Raw genomic sequence first — 22828 nt, forward strand, 5'->3', positions numbered from 1 at the left:
CCTTATCTTGTAAAGCAATTGTGTGATTGACTATTCTATTCTGAAGTGTATTATTCATAATTGTGGGTCGGAACCGTTTACCCAATCCAATCCGCCCATAATCGAAAAAAAATCAAAACGGACAAATATTTAATTTGACATCTTTTACTTAGATTTGACACTCCTCATTTAGAGCATATTTTCTATTATATCCTTTTATAAAAAATAATTTTTTAAAATTTACCTATTTTTATCAGAATTTTTAAATATATATATCATAAATTTTTGAATTTTTAACTTTTTTATCAGAGATTTCAAAAATTTTGGTAAAAAATAAAAATTTCCCAAAATTTTTCAAAAATACTAGAATTTTCAAAAAAAAGAATTTTTACATTATCGGAAATTTTGAAATTTTTGAAAAAAATTTAAAATTAAAAAAAAATCTAATTTTTTTTAAATTATAGAAAATTTTGAAATTTCCATTAATATAATGGAGTTTTGATTATGTAAAAAGTTTTCACTTATTTTCAAAGGTAGTTTTGGAATTAAAAAATTTTAGATAGTGTAATGTTTAAATTGGGGTGACAAAGTAATTCCTCAAAATTGATAATCCAAACAAACGGTTAAATTCAACAGTTTCAAATAGATTTATATAGACGGTGTCGGATACCAAATTATGAATCGCAGTCCATCCAATTTTCACTTTGTGAAAGTGATTACTTAAACTATGTCAGTAAAGTCATAGCTTTAGGTTCTAAAATTTTAATTTTTGTAACTAATAAAAAATACATAATACAAATATATATAGAAAAAGTAATAATGGCAAAATATTTTTCAATCGTATTTGATTGTATTTCTAATATAAATCATCAAGAACAAATATCTATTATAGTACAATATATCGATATTTCTTTAAACTCATTATAAATTACATAATATTTTTTTTAAATTTTGAAGGTAAATGATATATCTGGAAAAATATTTTTTATGCTATTATAAATTAAATGAATACTATTAGACTTGATATTAATAATATCGGAGGATACGATTATATAATGAACCTAATATGAAAGAAAAACATCAAGGTGTGCAAAAAAGATATTTAGATATTAATTATAGATCATTTTATACTTTGTGTGTTGTCATAGTTTAAATTCAGTTATTTGTGATATAGTTAATTGTTGTTCTAAAGCTACATCTTTTTTGGAGTGCTATAATAAATTTATATAATATTTTCTTCTTCTACTAAAAGATAGAAAATTCTACGAGATCATATCTCAATCTTAACTCTTAAATCTATGACACAAACACATTGAAAAAGTGAATTTTTTTTTTAAATATCCAGAATTTTAAAAAAAATTTCAAAATTAACCCATTTTTCAAAAAAATTACACAAATGGGCAAATTTTGCCCTAATTTTACCCTTAGGCGCCACCCTAGTTGGCGCCTACCCTTAATGGGTAGGGCAAGTCGCCACTAGGGGTGGCGCCTATGCCCAAACCTTTTTTTTTTTTTTTTTTTTTTTTTTTTTTTTTTTTTAAATGTTTTATTAATTTTTTTTTTTAATTTTTTTTTTTTAAATATTAGATATTTGATAAATATATTTTTTTTATAAATTATATTAATTTATATTAACACTTATATATAAATAAAATTATTACAAGATATATATATATATTAATTTATATATATATATATTAATTTATATATATATATATATATTAATTTAATTTATAAACAATTAATATTATACACATTTATCCTAATATATATAAATATTTATTTACAAGATATATATATATATATATATATATATATATATTAATTTATATATATATTAATTTAATTTATAAGTAAATAATATTATTTATAAATTTTAGGGAGAATTAGGGTTAGGTAGACTGGTGTACAACCCAGATCTTTTCCTATAAATAAAGTGTTATTTCCTTGCATTTTCTTCACCACTGTTCCATACCACCTTCTGTATCAAGTTGAGTTCATGGCATCCCCAAGACCGTCGTCATGGCAGCGAACATCATCAAGGCGCCCGGATCCTGAACCAGTAATCTTAAAAAGGGATGGGCATGTTATTTTCTCGCCTTTGAAACCCCCAATGGAGATGAAATTTTGGAACATCCGTTCGTTGGACCAACTAAAAAGGTCCTTGATGTCTTGGTTAGAGGGAGATTACCAACCTGGTGAAGTCATCAGAAGGATTCAGAGGCTTAGAACAAGGTTCTCATTTGAAACTGGAGAAACGATACGCTGGTGGGTTGAAGTTGAAAGCGACATTGATTGCATCCAAATGATGCATGGATCAGACGACATAGTGTTAACTGTTGTAATTTCTTAGATTTTAATGGTTGTTTGTCATGTTGTTATTGTATTTGTTATTGTTCTAGTACTTGTTCTTGTTTTAGTACTTGTTTTTGTTCCAGTATTTGTTTTTGTTTTAGTAATTGGTGTTGTAATGTTAGATGTTTGTGTTTGTTGTTCAAGTGTCATCTTCTATTTGGAATAAAAAGTAAACTTTAATTTAAAATGATTTTGGTACACAGATTTATGAAAGTGAAAACTAAGTTGTGGAACTAGATCCACGATATGGACATTTGTTCTTATTATGCCCTAGTTGTCTACATATGCTACACTTCCTCTGCATTTTCTCTGCGACGTCCATTTCAGTTCTAATGCGCCTGCTATTTGGGCGACCACTTTTATTCCGCCGCATCGATTCGTTGTGCCAAACAATTTCCCCGTCATACTCTGGCCAATACGCCTCCAATGCTACCACCGGAAAGGGATTGTCGTATACATTGAGCAATGTTGCAACTTTGTAGATTGGAGACACTAGCGATAATGCATCGAAGTGGCTGTGTGAACACGCTGCAATGACATGGGAACAAGGCATACGGTACGCCTGAAATTGACCACAGTCGCACCAACGGTCTGGTATTAGGACCCTATACTCTTGTCTGGGCAGCCCTTGGTTGTGGTCAATTGTTTCCTTGACACTGAAAGTGTGGCCATGGCGGTCGAACTCCGTAACCCGATAGCTCTTTGTGTAAAAATGCACAAAATGAGCACTGTACATTTTCCGGATGTGCTTTTTTGCTTCAAACATGGGGGTGGTGGAGATTGCCGAGGCTAGCCCCAGAAAATCCTAATGACTACTCCTTCCCCTACGCAACTAGGTAAATTTATGATCTTATTTCATTTTGTATATATTTATTCTATACATATTTGTAACTAATATTATTTATCTTTTTTGTTTAGGTTCATTACAACCGGACTGGATTACAGTCTTACCCCCCAAAATAAAATTATATTTTATCGTCAACTGTTGGATCGTCTCCGAGCACAGGATGTATTACCACTAAATCACTCAACTTCTAACTGATTTATTAATGTCATGCATTCTCGATAAATAACATATTTACTTTTTTCTTTGCAGTTTATTTGGAGGCCATATTTGGGATTGGAACATCAACCCAACCCCGAAGATGCAGCTGTTTGGACAGCAAAAACGGCCATAATGCGGTTCACCACTGTGGAGATGCACCAAAGTGACCGTGTCAAGCTTCAATTCGGAATGCATCAAGAAATCCCAGGCCCCCCAATGTCTATGGAACCTTGGCATCTAAAAAAAGTCAGCCACCAGTGGTATGCCCAAAATTGGAAGGAATTTGCTAAGGAGTTTCGAAAAATGTGGAAAGACCGTGCCCATTATGTTCTACAATTTCCGGTGGCGCCCAACGAAATGAAGCCGACACGCGAATATGTGGAATGGTATAGAGCAAATACCAATCCAGAAATGATTGTGTCTGACCCGTTCTATTTGGACGATCCCCGTATGCAACAGCCATATTTCCAACAACAACAACCACCACAGTATTCCCAACAACAACAACCACCACCTTATTACCAACAACAACCACCACAACCATTTTACCAACAACAACCACCACCACCTTATTACCAACAACAACCACCACCACCATATTACCAACAACAACAACCACAACACATGTCCACCCCCCAACAAAATCAACAATACATACCACAAACTCAATCCCAATACCATGAAGACTACCAACAACAAACTCAACATTCCCACCACCATCAACAGTCCCAACACCTACCACAATATCAATCCCCCTACTTCCACCAATCCCAACACTTCCAACACGACAATTTCCCAAGCTCTTCCAGTCCTCCACCTAGCCCCGACACGGGTCTACAAGAGGACTACCAACATGACTACTACACACCCCAACAAACATTGCACTTTGGCCAACCCGATTCAACCCTAAACTACCAAAGACCACATTTCGAGGGCGCACCCAACAGTAGTCAGTTTGTCCCACCGAGACAAAGCTTCGAGGGCGCAGAGGGGACCCGTCTTTCCTACAGCACTGAAGGGACTTCGACCCAACCACAACAGCAAGCGGCAAGGGGGCGCGTTAGGGCAAGGGGTGGTAATAGGGAAGCACCACCACCACGTGAACCGTCTAGGCGAGTAACCAGACCTCCCCCGTGCGGATCGTACAAGGGACCGCATCATATGTAGTTAATCATATCTTTGTAATATTTGTCTTATCTATTATTTAAATAAAAATATTTTCTGTTTATTATCTTTATATCTTTATCTTTATCTTTAAAAATATTGTCTATCATATCTTTATACATATATAAATTAATTTATAAATAATATTATTTACTTATAAATTAAATTAATATATATATAAATTAATATATATATAAATTAATATATATATATATATATATCTTGTAAATAAATATTTATATATATTAGGATAAATGTGTATAATATTAATTGTTTATAAATTAAATTAATATATAATATATATATATATATATATATATATATATATATATAAATTAATATATATATAAATTAATATATATATATCTTGTAATAATTTTATTTATATATAAGTGTTAATATAAATTAATATAATTTATAAAAAAAATATATTTATCAAATATCTAATATTTAAAAAAAAAAATTAAAAAAAAAAATTAATAAAACATTTAAAAAAAAAAAAAAAAAAAAAAAAAAAAAAGGGTTTGGGCATAGGCGCCACCCCTAGTGGCGACTTGCCCTACCCATTAAGGGTAGGCGCCAACTAGGGTGGCGCCTAAGGGTAAAAAATGGCCAAAATTGGCCATTTGTGTAATTTTTTTGAAAAATGGGTTAATTTTGAAATTTTTTTTTAATTTCTGGATATTTAAAAAAAAAATTCTGAAAAAGTTGTATTTAAAGTATAAAACCTTTGAGATTTCAAACTTCACAAATAATAGATGCTTTATTTGGCATGAGATATTGTTTACCGGAAATTCAGCTAATAAAAAATTCTAATCTAAGGATATGTGGATTGATGTTGCTATAGAATAATTGAAAGATGTAGTTACATTTTTTGAAAAATATAAGATACATGATTTTGAAAATGCTCTCATTTATGCTAAAGAAAATACTATTGAAATTAATATTTAACATAAATTTCTTGAAAAACAAACTATTCGTAAAATAAAATAATTTGATGAAAATATCGATAATGAAGTTGTTAAATCTCATGAAGAATCATTTAAAAATGATTATTTTTTACGCATTAGTGTATAAAGCAATTACCTCATTTCAAAATAAGTTTAAACAATTAAATTGTATAATGATTTGTTTGGATTTCTTTTTAGTATTGAGAAATAGGGTCATTATATAATGTAAAGTTAAAAAATAGTCTTAATCTTGAACGTTATTAAAACATAATAAAAACTCAGATATTTATGGATTGAATTTTTTTACATATATAAATATCTTAAAAGAAATTATATATATATAAAATGATACACCAATTAACATATTTAATTATTTAAAAAATAATTGATTATTTCTCAAATGCATATATTACTCGTAGAAAAATGTTAAAATTGTGATAAGTGTTGCTTTTGCAGAATATAGTTTTTCAAAATTAAAATTAATAAAATTCTACCTAAGATCAACAATGTCTTAACTAAGATTAAATAGATTGTCTTTATTATCTATTGAAAAAGAAATTTAAAAAAAAACAATTGTGATAATTTAATAAACAATTTTGCATTTTAAAAAGTCCAGAAAAAAAAATTTATTTAAATTTTTCTTATAAAAGAATTAATTTTATAAAGGTCTAACTCTTAGATTTTGTTTTAGGCCTCAATATTAGGGGTGGCAAACGGGCATGCCCGCCCCGTTTAGGCCCGCCCCGCAAAAGCCCACAAAAAAACGGGGCGGGCGGGGCGGTCATAGTTGAGGATGCGGGCCTAAAACTTAGACCTGCCCCACAAAAAAGTGAGGGCGGGGCGAGGAAAACCCGCGGACACTGCACTCTTTAAGCCTAAAAATGCAAAAATTTATGTAAATACACGTGTCCGCAAAAGCCCGCGAAAAAAACGGGGCGGGGCGGGGCGGACACATTTGAGGGTGAGAGCCTAAATCCTTGGCCCGCCCCGCACAAAAATGCGGGCAAAACGGGCTCGGCCCGCGTGTCGAGCCCGTTTTGTCACCCCTACTCAATATTAGTTAAGACAGCTTTGTTTATCGACATGTCAGTATTAGTGTTTGGTGTTTGTGTCTCTGTATATAACGTGTCAATATCGGTGTCATGTATGTATGATGTCTTTGTTTGTGTCAATGTTTCATAAGCCAAAGTTTTTGTGTAGATTCTTTAATCATTTGAATAATAAATAGTTGGCACAATTGGTTTTCACTTTCTAATTTTGTTTGCGATTGTAATTTAATGAATTTCAATCATGCAAAACAATTTTAGTCACTATTGAATATGCATTACACTACTATAAAAAGTAGTTTTAACACCGGATTGGAAATGTATTTTACCTCGGCTGTAGTAGCGAGGTAACAAAAGGCGTCATGAAAAGTTGTCATTTATTACCTCATTGATTTAAAACAAAGGGGTAGCGTTATATGCACATGGGTTCGAACCACAACAGCAACACTTTTATTATTTTCAAAACTAGCATATCTTATATCTCGGTTTATCTTGATAGTCAATGGGTAAAAAAAAAATTATATTATTTACCCAAAATATTATATTATTTACACAAAATATTAAAATAAAAATCAAATTTCCTAAAGATATAGATAAAAATCAAATTCTCTAGGGATCTTGATAAAAATCAAATCCTTGAAGATCTAGATTGTGCAATATTATTCTCTACGGATCTTACATGCATTTGATTTTGAACCAAAACAAAATAAGAGTTAGATGAATAAAATCAATATTCATTTATATAATTTTGTGCTCAACTAAATATTTAAGAAAACAAACCTTAAACCCAAGTAATTTCCGGCTCTTGTAATCCATCTTAGAGAATTTTTCTAAATGTCTTTATGTTTCAAGCGCTTCATGTTCCATATAGGTTAGATTTTCAATATTCAACATACTTTTATAATGAAACGCTTAACTATCCCCTCGATCACGAAAAAAATCAAGGTGAATAAACTGTTTTTTTATAATTATATTATTTACACAGAATATTAAAAATACATTATAAAATCTGTTTCACAATGAGTTTTATTTTCTATACTCAGGTCCCATGTAAGATGCTAGAGATTTGTTTTCCAATGAGAATTTTTATTTTTTGCACTTGTAATCTATCCCAGAGATTTGTAGTAGCAACTCATAATCAAATGGACGGTGATAAATATCTCTTCCAACCTATATTCAAATGTAAAACAATTTTTTTTGAAATAAGAATGATTTTATGCACTTGCAACTTATCAATGGAGTACTCTTCAAAGGTTGGGCTTCTTTCTTTAATGGAGGATTATTCCAAAAATACAAAAACAACAACATCTACACCATTATGTGAGATAGATTGGAAGGGCAAAAAAAATATTTTGTTCAAGATAGAAGAACATTGAAGATTTTTTCTATCTTGCAATTTATTCTAAAGAATGATGCTTGCGAGTTTAGGGTGGCTTCATATTAGTAAGGATTAGGGTAAAATCTCTTTAACAAGTATTTTTATAGTAAAATCTTATTATCTTATACTTCAAAGTTTGTATAATTTTTTATTTTTTTAAATAATAAAAAATAGCATGTATTGGTGTTATACCTCGATTTTTTATTGTTCTAGGTGAAAATTTCGTCATGAAAAGTCTTATTTGTTATAGTGATTACTAGAAGGTTGACCTGAAAACTTTGTTATAAATTGTAAATTATAAAAGACGGTAATAAAAGGCTATTGGACTACTATGGAACCTTGTAGGTTTACTTCAAGATGTTGTCTTTATGGTAGTCAAAATCGGTCTCACTCGTGGGATCATACGATTTTTGCGATCTTGATGGCCTATGTGAAGGCAAAAAAAAATTATTTAGATGGAAATGGTGGGTTTGCAATGCAAAAAACTCTTAGATCAATGGGATCGGTGTTCCTGCTATTGTAGTTCTAAAACTTTTAAAATAGGACTTTTTTTCCGTAATTTGTAGAACATTTATTTGTCACACTTTATTCCAATTAAATTAATTAATTTCTTAAAACTTTCTCAATAGTCATTATTTTTAACTTCTAAATTTATCTACTAAACCTATTAACTCTCTTAGCCACCTAACTTATTCAATATCAAATCTTTTGTATTCCATATTCATTTCACGTACATTAAAGTTTTTGAAGTTTAAATATACCATGATATCTTACATCACTCTTTTTATTTTTATTTATATTCAATACATTTGAATTTTTTTATATGATTTTTTTTTATTAATTTCTTTTTATTTTCATTTTCTGATTTGATTTTTTTATTAAATTTATATTTTTTTATTAAATTTATATTTTTTATATGAATATATATGCAATATATGAGTTTGTGAAGTTGGTAGGATCTTATAATTTGTGTTACGATACTCCGATTTACGATTTTGTGATCTTTCTTCGATTTTACATAGGATTTCAAATTTAACTACCTTAATTAGCTTATCATTTAGAAAAAGTATTGCTTTATCATTAGAATCTTGACATTGAAACAACTACAGCAAGAAACAATATTGAAGAAGTGGTTCTTCTGCTACGGATTCTACTCCATACTTTAAAATTTTAAATAAATAAAAGATGAATTATTGTTTTTACTATCTTGTCCATAAATATTTTAGTGTCTCTAAAAGGAGACAAAGTGGTATATTAAATTTTTATTACTAAATGCAAGTTTAAATTTTAAAAATGTTATGTTTCAATTTTAATAGAAGAAATAGGAAATAAATAAAACGGAGTTGAATGTTTGGCCATTACTAAATTAGAAAATTGTATGTATTGTAAAAAAATTGTGAAAAGTGCATATTATATTATTGGACTTGAAAACTTAATTAATCCAAAAATTCAAACAAACCGTAGGATAAACATGCAATCCGTCTAGATTAAATCCATTTAAATCGATTGACAATTTGAGTAAAAATAAGCCTTATACCATCAATCGCGGTTTCGATTTGGATGATATTTTTAATTTTGAATTTAAATTTATTCAACCCGATCTATTGTCCACATCTAATTAAAAAAGCGAATAATTCTTAAGAGATATGACTCATCCGTGTTCTTTCCTTTCAATCAAACAGATAAACAACTGTTAAACCCTTACCGAGTGAGTGAGAAATCTCCAAACCACGGATGCAAATAAAAACAAAAACGATCCTATTGTCTAGGTCATTTATTTGCTCAATTTGGTGCACTCCCATCCTCTAGCCACACAACAAAATTTGTTACTTGACCAACCAATGCTAATGTGACATCCAATCATTTCTTATGATCCTATCTCATTGCATGTATATCTTAGAGGGTACTTGCACCATCATATTTGGACTCAGTGCCTTTATCTAATTTAAATAATCTTTTATAAAAAAAATTGTTTCAAAATTTTATAACTTTTATTATATTAAAATCTTTAATATTAATAAATATTTAATTATTAAATATCATAAATTTTTTACAATTTCTAACAAATAAAATTAAATAACTTAATATATATATATATATATATATATATATATATATATATATATATATATATATATATATATATATATATATATATATATGTCAGAATCCCTATAAATAATTCATAATTCAATTTTAATTTCTATATAAAATTATGTTGAATGATAATGTTTTTAAAAAATTTCGTCCACAATTGCAATCTATATCGTCTATTTCTTCTAACGAAGGTGACGTGACACGTCATATGAAAGATTTGATAAACATCACTAAAATATCGCGTTATATTTTGGGTTACAAACCTCCATAAAATAAATAGAATTGTTTTTCTTTCATTTCTCTCTTTTCCAAAATTGGATATAGTTGGGGTTTTCAGTAACCATTTCTAATACAATATACTAGGTACATGACAATCCAATATCATTAGGCCAATAGCATTATTCTTGTTCAACCAAATGATCACTCTAGCATTAAAACAACTATTCTGAAGGTAGTATGGTTGTTAATCCTTCTAAAGATGCAAATGTTCGCAGCAAAGTTCCTCAACGTAAAATCTTACTTTTTTTATCTATATCATTTTTTCTCGTTTGTTGTGTCTATCTTGTTCTTATGTGTGTATTCCAAATATCTTTTAATAATGCAGAGGTCAATGATGAAAATGCCATTGAATTTGAGAGTTTGTCTTCTTATATGAGTTCACTTGGATTCACAGATATGGAATATGTTGAAGGAAACTAACATGAAGGTTGGATTGGACTCGCAATGGCAATAATTAACATCCAAGGGAAAATGGGATAGAAGAGGAGTGGAAGGGTTTGAGATAGAATGAAGATGAAGAGGATATCAAGGGGGCAAAAAAGGCTATGTGGGGAAAGTACGGAATATTTATGAAGTATCCATGCTACAACAAAAAAATATGGATATAAGGATTCTTTCTATTGAGATAATATCAATGGGGGAAACAAAGTCTTCACAAAAGTTCAATATGAAAAGGATTTTGATTCTTTGGTGAAGGAAACTAGTGAAAATACTAGTCTGTTAGCTTAGACAAATGGTATCCAGAGGCGGTGATGAATGGGAGAGTTACATGGGTCAGATTATATGGAGTACTAGTGCATGCATGGAATCAAAAGTTCTTTGAAAAATTATGTCTAATAAAAGGGAGTTTGATAATAGTAGATAGTGCAATAGAGAAGAATAAGAGGTTGGACGTAGCTAGGTGTTTTGTGAGGACAACATCTATGGAAAATATCAACAAAGTAGTACAGGTGATGATCAATGACCATGTATTCAGTATTAAAATGGAGGAAGAAGCTTTCATGTGTCCAATTGAAATCCAAACTCAAAAAAAGGTAAGCATAAAAAGTCATGTGGAGGAAGATGATCCTGAGAAGAGTGACAATTCTTCTTTGATCAACTCAATCCTTTGACATGTGTATCTTCCCTCTGCCTATTCAAGTGATTAAATGTCTCTTGATCACCTGATAAGACATGTACTAGAACTACATTGGATCTTTCAAGATAAACAACTCGGAACTTCAGACTCAAGTTAATACAAGTCAAGACATTGCAGGCAGACAACACTGGACTATTATTCAAGCACAACAAAGGTTCTTCTTCAATGCTTGTCGATCATGATGAGAGTTGCACACCACGAGCCTTAAGCAATAAAGAAAGATGAAAGAGAATTTTTCCTATCCTTGTCTAGAGTACCTCTACGTACAGGGTGTATGCCTTGGTTATTCAGAGTATTCACCTCTGTTAGTAGACTTTAATGCAATTCGAATCAAATTATTTTCAGGTATTCTTCCCCACAGATATCACATCAGCACTTCAACAAGCTACATCAACAATACCCTTTCTATTTGGATCAAGCACAACACTCTCTTTGATATCCATACATTTATTGGGTTTATCACCTCATGGTTAAATACCCATCTCCAAATTAATTTCTCAATGTATTGCCTTGTATAGGCACAAACTCTGGTAACCTTTCATATTTCCTCGTAGAGTTACAGGCTTTTGCAACCTTTCATATTGCCTCGTAGAGTTACAGACTCTGACAACCTTTTATTTTGCCTTATAGAGTTACAAACTCTGGCAAACCCTATCTTTCATGTTTTCCTTGTCAGTTCTCTCGTGCCTAGGCAAACCATTTCTCATTCATGTTCGCCTTATTAGTCCTCTCAAGCTTAGGCGAACCCTTTCTATCTTGCACGCATGCCTTGTCATACCTCTTATTCTTAGGAAAACTATTTCTTATTAATGTTTGCCTTTCTAGTTCTCTCGTGCTTAGGCAAACCATTTCTCATTCATGTTCGCCTTATCAGCCCTCTCGTGCTTAGGCGGACCCTTTCTCTCTTGCACGTTTTCCTTATTAGTCCTCTCGTGCTTAGGCAAACCGTTGCTCATTCATGTTTGCCTTATCAGTCCTCTCGTGCTTAGGAGAACCCTTTCTATCTTGCATGTTTGCCTTGTCAGACCTCTCGTGCTTAGGCAAACCATTGCTCATTCATGTTCACCTTATCAGTCCTCTCGTGCTTAGACGAACCCTTTCTCATTCATGTTCACTTTATCAGTCCTCTTGTGCTTAGGTGAACCCTCTCTCTTTCTTATTTGCCTTGCCAGTCCTCTCGTGCTTAGGCAAACCATTTCACATTTGTGTTTTCCTTATCAGTTCTCTCGTGCTTAGGCGAACCCTTTCTCTTTCTTGTTTGCCTTGGCAGTTCTCTCGTGCTTAGGCAAACACCCTTTGTTTTCTCTTTGGCTAATCATCATCTATTGGATAATGCCACGCCCTTTTTTCTCTTTGGCTAATCATCATCTATTGGTTAATTCCACACTCTTTTACACTTCAAGCAATACTCTGTTTCTTTCCTCAATTAATCAACTCTTTCTTCCTTTTTTTATCTGTCTTAGTTCCACGAACTACGGAGCTCTGATTTACTCATTGCACTGTGAGGATACGTAGGCACGAGGATTCGAATCCTCAGCAAGCATACTAATTATTAAACCTTTTTTCCCTTTTGCAAGTAACCTTTAGATATAACACCCATTCGAGCAAAGAACAATCAAAATGGTTCCCATTGAGTATAACGGATGTGAGGTATGTTAATACCTTCCCCTTACATAACTGACTTCCTTACCTATTTTCTCTTCCCATGAGTTTTATTTATGTTTTCCCTTTCCTTCAAGAATAAATAAATTTTAATGGTGACTATGTTGTATCTTCGAGCGTGCAAGGCGCTCAGGTATTTTCCGCAGCGTGACAGAACCTGTTTGGTAATTTAAGTGCTACTTCATGGCCTGTTCTTCTCATAATTTATAACTTATCTCCTTGGTTGTCTATGGAGCGCAAATATATGATGCTATCAATGATGATTTTAGGTCCAAAATAACCAGGGAGAGACACAGTTGTTTATTTAACGTCGTTGATTGAAGATTTAATCATTTTGTAGGAGGAAGGTGTTGATATTGATGATGCGTATACATGTGATAACTTTAAGTTGTGTTCCATGTTATTTTGCATTATCAATGACTTTCTTGCATATAGTAATTTGTATGGGTATAACGTAAAAGGACATAAAGTGTGTCCAATATGTGAATATGACACATGCTTCCACCAATAAAAAATGGGGAAAAAGACTATTTACCTTGGGCATCGAAAATTTCTAAGACATAATCATCCTTATCGTATATTGTGGAAAGCTTTTAATGAAAAACAGGAGTTTGGTATCACTCCAACGTCCTTAATTGAGAATGAAGTTTATAAAAGCCAATGACACGTTAATGTTGTCTTTGGAAAGAAATGAAAAGGACATGTGGAGAAAAATATTTGGAAAAATAGGTCGGTGTTCTTTGATCCTCCATATTGATCTAGCCTCGATGTAAGACATTGTCTTGATGTGATGCATGTAGAGAAAAATGTGTGTGATAGTTTAATTGGAACACTTTTAAACATTAAAGGCAAGACAAAAGATACTAAGAAATCCCATGAATATATGGTGGTGATGGGTATATGACAAGAGTTAGCCCTAAAATATATAGGAAATAGAACATATTTTTCACAGTCATGTCACACTCTATCTAAAAAAGAAAAAAGAAAAGGTTTTTGTGATTGTTTGCAGTGTATCAAAGTTCCCCAAGGGTACTTATCAAATGTGAAGAAACTTGTCTTAATGAATGATCTCAAGTTAATTGGGTTAAAATCTCATGATTTTCATGTCTTGATTCAACAACTTCTACAAGTGGCTATCTATGGCATCCTACCAAAAAATATATGGGTAATTATAACCAGACTGTGCTTATACTTCTATGTTATATGTAGTAAAGTTATTGAACCTAGAAATTTAGATGAGTTGGAACATGAGACGACAATTATCTTGTGTAAATTAGAGTTGTTTTTTCCTCCATCATTTTTTGACATTATGGTTCACTTAATTGTTCATCTAGTAAGGGAGATTAGAATTTGTGGTTCAATTTATTTATGTTGGATGTATCTAGTAGAGTGATACATGAAGATCTTTAAAGGATATGCAAAGAATCATTATCGTCTGGAAGCTTCGATCGTTGAACCGTACATCACATACGAAGCTATTGAGTTTTGTACAAACTACTTTTCAGAAGCAAACTCTATAGGAATTCTTGAGTCTCGTCATGATGGAAAATATGATCGTAGAAGTATTCAAGGTTTAAATGTCAAGACATTTGGCTAAGACGTATTTTTTCAATCATATTTGTATATATTGAATAATGTTAGTGAAATTCAATCTTAATTGATCATTCACAAAAGTCTTATCTAGGAAAATTTATCGGGGATGAGTGAAAAAATATTGTTGACAGAGCATAACAAAACTTTCATAACTTGGTTTAATGAAAGGGTTTCTAAAGAGAGTAGTACCTCAAAGACAATTAAATGGATGTCACATATTCCTAAGTTTAATGTAATAACTTCAAGTGCACACGCCATTACTAAATATTCATTCTATACAAAATCAAAGGATGATCGTAGCACCGTGCAAAATAGTGGGGTTATGGTTGAAGCTGAATCCATGTACTTCTCTAGTTTGAAAGATAAGAATATTGTAATGACATCTAGAGCGTACTTTAGGGTCATTGAGGAGATTATGAAGACAGATTATGTTACTTTTAAAGTTCCTTTATTTAAGTTCAAATGGATTTACAGTAACACTAGTGTGTAAACCGATGAATTGGGATCCACACGGGTTGATCTTTGAAAGGCGACTTATATGAACGAACAACTCATCATGGCATTCCAAGCAAAGCAAGTTTTTTTACGTCATTGATCATTCTAACACAAGATGGTCAACTGTTTTAAAAGAAAATGTATTTTTGATAGTGATGAAAATCAAGATTTAAATTTTGATACCCTCTCTTTCGCAACACATGTACATCTCTCATATGAAGAAAATGATTTTAATGATTATGTGCATGCTATTAGTCAGGATCATCAATAGGGGGTATGAGAAAACTAGTAAGTAAATATTTTATATCACTTAGTCATATATAGTTACTCATTTATCTTTTTATATTCTTTTTATTAAAGATTTAATATTTTTGTTATTGATAATCTTAATTGGTTTCAAATATGGTTCAAATTGTAGGTGTTTAACGACCGGTGACAAATCACATAAGAGAATTTTTGGACGGTCTACAAGACTTTGCATTTTGGTTATTGCTTTTGTTGGTTAATCATTTATTTTAGTTTTAATTTGTTGTAAAATTATAATGTATACATGTATCATTTTGGCTTTGCAAATGGTGTAAACAATGAATATTTTTTGTACAATGTGTCTGTTTGAGAAATGGACAAAAGGTACAATCTTTCTGTTTCAGAAATGGTCAAAATTTGGTTCTATAATGCAGGTTCACAAACCAAAATATAGGAAACAAAATATAAATAACAATGTTTTCCCCTCGGTTATCATTATAAATCAAGGTAATAATCATTCTCTATTACCTAGGTTTCTCAAATAATCGAGAGGAAATATGGAGAGCGCCATCTAGTTCTGAAAATAATAAAAATGCATATGTTGAGGATCGAACCCATGCGAAGAACAATTTACCCATTGTTTCAAAATTGAGGGGTAATGTGGCATATTTTCATGACGCCCTTCGTTACCTCGCCTATGTAATCGAAGTTAAATCACCTTCGCAGCCGAGGTTAGATGTGTTTTTTGTTGTAGTGAAAATGAAAAATTGACAGGAGTCCATGAGATAAAACAGGAGATCTTTGAATACTTCTTATATAGGTGTTAAGAGATTGTAAGGAGAATAGACAAATCCTAAGGGATTTTGAATTCAAAAAGATTGGTGATAAGGATAGCCATAGTCTTATAGCTGAATTTTCAGAGGAAGAGATTAGAAAAACGGTATGGGATTGTGACAGTTCGAAGAGTCTCGATCCAGATGGGATAAACTTTGGATTCATTAAAGAGTTTTGGGAAGTGCTCAAGGGAGATTTCATTATATTCATTATATACTTTCAGTCAAATGGAAGATTGGTTAAGGGAGCCAAAATTTCCTTTATTCCCTTAATTCCTAAAGTGGAGAACCCATTGAAGTTGAAAGAGTTTTGGCTTATATCGTTAATCGGGTGCATGTACAAAATGATAGGTGAACTTCTTGCAAACAGGTTGAAGAAAGTGATGCACAAGGTAATATTTGAATCCCAGTTTGCACTTTTGGAGGGGTGTCAAATAAAAGATGATATTCTTATAACAAATGAGTTGGTAGATGATGCTAAGAGGAGGAAACGAGAAGGTTTATTGTTCAAAGTAGATTTTGAAAAGGCTTACGACTAAGTGGATTGGATATTTTTTGATTACATGATGGAGAGGACAGGATTTAGTATAAAATGGAGAAATTGGATTAACATATTCTTGCGAACATCAACCATTTTAATGTTGGTAAGTGGAAGCCCTACCAAAGAGTTCTCGATGGGGAGAGGATTGAGACGGGGGGATCTTTTGTCCCCCTTCTTTTTTCTATTAACGAAAGAAGGTTTCAATTTAATGATGGATAAAAGTGTTAAGAATGAGTTTGGAAATGGTGAGGTGAAATTGTCTCTTATTCAATATGCAGATGACACTATCATAGTGGGTAGGAGAAGCTAGAAGAACGTATGGGCAATCAAAGCAACCTTCAGTTGATCGAATTAGTCTCGGGGATAAAAGTAAACTTCTATAAGAGTTCTTAATTAAAGTGAATATTCACCGAGAATGGTTGGAGGAGGCGACTTCGGTTCTAAATTGTAAGGTGGGAGGACTCTCATTCAAGTATCTAGGGTTTCTTGATAAGGCCATCATCGTTGGAGGGAGTTTAGAAACTGGTGATAGACACAATGAGACATAAATTGGCGTCTTTGAACCATCCAAGATGGATTTAGTTCCTTGGCATCTAAGAACCAGATGGACAACTTGCATGAAGATCGTATCTAACATGTCTTTCATCATCTCGCATATATATAGAGAAGACAATAGTTGTGCGGATTTTTTTACTAATATACTCCTTCCATCCCACAATGAGTGACTCAGTTGACAATTTCACACAGATTAAAAAAAAAAAATTAAAGAGAGTGAATGATATTTTTACTAAAATATCATTATCATGTATTAAGAATGATGAAAGTAATATTAATTGGAGGATAAAATTGGAAAATATGCATTGGAAATTAAAATGGATTATTCATTTTAAAACATTCTTTTATTTCAAATGAATCACTCATTATGAGACGGAAGGAGTAGATCGCACATCCGGTGCCTTAATTTTTTTTTATTCTTTATCAATTGTTAGAAAAGACTACGTAAAAAATAGACTAACTTTACTTTCTTTTTTTTTTATTTAAATTGTTTTAAATGGGTTTTTGACCTAATTCCACTTTTTGTGTATCAATATTTTTGTTAATATATTTTGATTGATCGAAAAACAACTCACTTTTTTTCAAGAATTAATAATTGTTATTATTATATGATATGTTTTTCAAAAGTCATATCATACATAAAATCAAATTTGAAAAGGGTTGGCTTCATAATTACAAGTGTCATATAGAAGAAGAAATGGCCACTATCTCAATACTCAAGCCTCATACATACATACATATCTTTTTAGGATATTTTTCATGGAATCGTATCTTTAATTTAATAAAAAGGAAATTGCCGATTCCATGAATCAATAAAGTTATCTTTCTCAATACTATCCAAAAACTAGGTTTTTATTGGTAGTTGTTACTTTCTTTTATCTTTTTTCTCTTTTACATAAAATTAGTATTTCATTTCCAGCAAAAGTAATCTATAAATGTTCTGCTAAATTTTCGACTTAATTTTTGCATTTTGTCCTACTATAGGTCTCTATTCAATTGTATCAAAAGAGAACGTATTAAAAAATATAATAATTATTATATAAAAAAATTATAAAAAATTTTATAAAATTATTCTTGTTTAATGATAAATTAATATAATTAAAAATAAAAAAAATAATAAATATTTAAGGAAATAATAAAAAAAATATTAATAATTCATTGATATTATAAAATAACTTATATTATTATAGTACAAAATATTTTATAATATTTTTCATTAATTTTGAATTGATCTTTTTTTCATTTTTTATGGAAATCTCAAGCAACAAATATATTTTATCTAATAATCAAATAATTGTCATAAATGAAATTAATGAGATAATAGAAACTTTATTTTTTAAGATTACTGAATAATGAATGTATTTAGACTGTATATTAGATATATTATTAATTAATATATTTAAAAAAAAAATTCTTATAAATAAATCGATTGATATCTCGTCAAATTATTCTGATATTTTAAAAAGATTTGAATGATTTGATATATTGATAAACTTTTATTGAATAATTATGTAAAAGAAATTTAGATTGACATTGGATGTTTTTATTTTTTAAATATTTTTATGTTAGAATCTGTTGACAATAAATTTAAAAAACTTACCTCAAATGTTTAATTCAATATTATTAACAATGGAGAGTTGGTAAACGGATAATGAGTCATCATAATTATGTATATTTGAAAATATCTTTCAATTTCTTGTTTTAAATAAAATAAATATCTTTCAATTTATAAAACAACAAAAACAAAAAACTTCATCTTTTCTGTTTGCTTTCTCCTAGTTGTGTCCATGTTCTCAATTCCACATATTTTCAAAACCCTTTATTTCTCTCTAATTCTTTGGTAAGCCTCAACTTTTCTTGTTACATATCTGCATTTGCATGTGCCTTTTTCTTGTTTTTGAATGTAGAATAATAATGAATTCTGTGTTTTTATGTTCAAATTTGCATGCAGATGGAGTAATATATTATTTCTCAGCATGTAAGGTCCACAAATTTTTGTGATATTATCACCCTGATATTATTCTGAAATATTTGTATTTTCTTTTAATCTTTGTCCCATCTGTGTTCTTAATGTTGATATTATATCTAGAATTTTTTGTTTAAACTTCAATTATGGTGGCTATGTAAAAAAAATTAGGGTTCTTTGGACTGTTCCTCTTTTGATATTGTCTTTGTTGTAAATTTAGGGTTCTTTAGGTGATTTATGTAAATTGTAATGTTGGCATTTGGAACTTACATTTTGAAAGTATTTTGATTCATTACTTTTTATTTCAACTTCTGGACTCGAATCGAAGTTTGTAGATTAACATTTGGATTACCTGTTTGTTAATTTGCAGATATCTTTGAAGAAGCCTTAGATTTATTGTAGCAAGTAGGAAATCGTTACTGCTACTATGGTGGATGTCGTTCAAAAACATGATGAGAATGAAGGAGATGACTTATATACAGAAGATGGAACAATCGACATTCGCAAAAGACCTGCCAACAAGAAAAAGACAGGAAACTGGAAAGCATGCAGCTTTATTCTCGGTATTCGTATCTGAAACTCTGACATGTTACACTGATAAGAATTTTTTTTTTTAAAATAGAATGATTGAATGCAACCACGTGTGTCTGTGACACGAACTGACCGTGAACACTGAACACGTCTTCAATCTGTAGTGTTTATGTGAAGTAGAATTTGATGATATTAAAAGTTGAAATGAAAAATTGTTGCAGGAAATGAATGTTCTGAAAGATTGGCTTACTATGGTATGAGTACAAACTTGGTGAACTATCTTCATGACCAATTTGGACAAGATAATGCAACTGCCGCAAAAAATGTCAACACATGGTCAGGGACATGTTATCTCACACCATTGCTTGGAGCCTTTCTAGCCGATTCATACTTGGGAAGATACTGGACAATCGCCAGTTTCTCGTGTATCTATGTCATTGTAAGTTCATTTTCAATTTCGTTTTTCTTATAAGTTCGTTTCGAATTGCATTTGAAATTTTCATTTTGATCATTTGTGTACATTGCAGGAAATGGCCATTTGAAATTTTAATTTTGATCGTTTGTGTACTTTGCAGGGAATGGCGCTTTTAACATTTTCTGCTGTCGCGCCTGGATTGAAGCCTCCTTGTGATGCTGATGGTTGCCATCCAACATCAGGACAAACTGCAGCTTGCTTTATAGCACTCTACTTGATTGCTCTTGGAACCGGCGGTATCAAACCATGCGTTTCATCTTTTGGTGCTGACCAATTTGACGATAACGACGTGGCTGAGAAGAAAAAGAAAAGTTCATTCTTCAATTGGTTTTACTTCTCAATTAATATTGGCGCGCTCATTGCCTCGTCGGTGTTGGTTTGGATTCAGATGAATGTGGGATGGGGATGGGGTTTCGGAGTACCTGCAGTTGCAATGGTTATCGCGATTATATTTTTCTTCATCGGAAGTCGATGGTATAGACTTCAAATACCTGGTGGAAGTCCCATTACAAGGATTTGTCAAGTTATAGTTGCGGCATTTAAGAAACACGGGCTAAAAGTTCCAGATGAAAAGTTTCTTTATGAGACTACAGATTCAGAATCTAATATCAAAGGGAGCCGAAAACTGGAACATACAAATGAATTGAAGTAAGATATCAACTTCAACTTACATTTATTTTTTGTGATGATGATTATTAGTGCAGTGTAAATGATGTCTTCAAATTCTATTCTGATTCATTCACCAACTCTAAAGTTTGCTTTACAATCTTAATATATTACACATTACAGGTGTTTGGATAAGGCAGCAGTAGAGACAGAATCCGACCAGAATAGAGATGTACCAAGTCCATGGAGGCTTTGCACCGTAACACAAGTCGAGGAGTTCAAATCGGTTATCCGAATACTTCCCGTTTGGGCATCACTGATAGCCTTCGCAACGGTATACAGTCAAATGGGAACAATGTTTGTGTTACAAGGCAACACAATGGATCAACACATTGGCCCCAAGTTCGAAATTCCATCAGCATCCCTCTCCCTTTTCGACACTCTAAGTGTCATCTTCTGGGCTCCAGTCTACGACCGCATCATTGTCCCCTTCGCAAGAAAGTACACTGGACACGAACACGGATTCACTCAACTTCAACGTATAGGAATCGGCCTAATCCTCTCCATCATTTCCATGATCGTGGCCGGCATTCTAGAAGTCGTCCGTCTCGACATAGTTCGAAAAAACAACTACTACGAACTCAAAACCATCCCTATGTCGATCTTTTGGCAAGTACCACAGTATTTCCTCATTGGCGCAGCCGAAGTCTTCACAAATATCGGTCAGATGGAGTTCTTTTACGGCGAGGCACCTGATGCGATGAGAAGTTTATTATCCGCACTTTCACTAACGACTAATGCATTGGGAAATTATGTGAGTACATTGCTTGTTATTATTGTCACAAAAGTTACTACAAGAAATGGAAATCTCGGTTGGATACCAGATAATATGAATAGGGGTCATCTTGATTATTTCTACTGGGTTTTAACCATTCTTAGTATGATCAACTTCATTGTATATCTATGGATTGCAAAGAGGTATACATACAAAAGTGTCAAGAAATATTGATTGTTTCACAACTTCATTTGTTCCAAGGTTGAGAAGATCCAATTCATGTAAGGTCACAAATTGAGGAGTTGAAGCCTTTGATTGAAAAATAAAGTACTGAGATTTAATAAAGTGGTTAAAATCTCAGATGTTTATGATATGATGTATCATTTTAGTCTCTTTAAGTTTAAGGTGAATTTTAGAGTCAATGATCAGATCCCAACGATTGAAATCTGTTGTGTTGATCTTTTGGTTCATATGTAGAATGACATTTCAATTCTTCTTAGTCAATCATAAATTGTATCACTGCTTGGAAAATAGTTTTATGAAACTTTCTATAAATTATCTTGAAAAAATGAACACCAAGGTTTAGCAAGAAAATTCTAGTGCAGTTTTTGAGTTACTCTCGTTGCTTTGCTTGCTACTGAGATTCAAAAAGTACATATAAAAACAAAGAGGATTATACAAAGGGGTATTTAAAAAATCACAACATGTCTAAAACTATTTCTCCATGCTAACTATAAGTATTCAACATGAATCAGTCGCAATTGATCTTGTAGATACTAGGTCTAGGTCTAATTAGCTACAAATAGCATATACTTTGTATAAGATCTTTAATGTGAATTTGTAATTTTGTAAACAAAATTATACACAGTATTTCAAGATTGTAACGAAGTGGTTTTTCTGACTAGAATTATCTTCTTTTCTTAACGCATCATCTTAATACAAGCTTCCAACTCTTCCATTCTTATTAACTTCTCCAATCTCTTGAACACTTCAATTGTAACTCCTTGGTCATCCAGCTTCTTTCTAAGCTGCCTCGGCACATGTCGATACGATACCGAACCTAAAACTCTCAAGTGACTCAAATTCGGTTTAAATTCAGACCATGTTTCCTCCGATGTT

General features: G+C 31.6%; 1 protein-coding gene across 2 annotated transcripts; it reads left to right on the forward strand.

Annotated features, from left to right (window-relative positions):
• The first annotated feature begins 19038 nt into the window (after nucleotides 1-19038).
• LOC127108311 (protein NRT1/ PTR FAMILY 8.1) lies at nucleotides 19039-22282 on the forward strand. Of its 2 annotated transcripts, XM_051045778.1 has the most exons (6): nucleotides 19115-19196; nucleotides 19308-19334; nucleotides 19693-19885; nucleotides 20075-20292; nucleotides 20429-20976; nucleotides 21118-22282. In XM_051045778.1, the coding sequence occupies exons 3-6, from the start codon at nucleotides 19750-19752 to the stop codon at nucleotides 21941-21943; spliced, it is 1728 nt and encodes a 575-aa protein (XP_050901735.1). In that variant the 5' UTR covers nucleotides 19115-19196; nucleotides 19308-19334; nucleotides 19693-19749; the 3' UTR covers nucleotides 21944-22282. The 2 variants fall into 2 exon arrangements, with proteins under 2 accessions (XP_050901734.1, XP_050901735.1); XM_051045777.1 differs by lacking the exon at nucleotides 19308-19334 and having other exon boundaries at nucleotides 19039-19196.
• Nucleotides 22283-22828: the final 546 nt, after the last annotated feature.

This window comes from Lathyrus oleraceus, chromosome 7, assembly GCF_024323335.1.
Source record: "Lathyrus oleraceus cultivar Zhongwan6 chromosome 7, CAAS_Psat_ZW6_1.0, whole genome shotgun sequence".
NCBI lineage: Eukaryota > Viridiplantae > Streptophyta > Magnoliopsida > Fabales > Fabaceae > Lathyrus > Lathyrus oleraceus.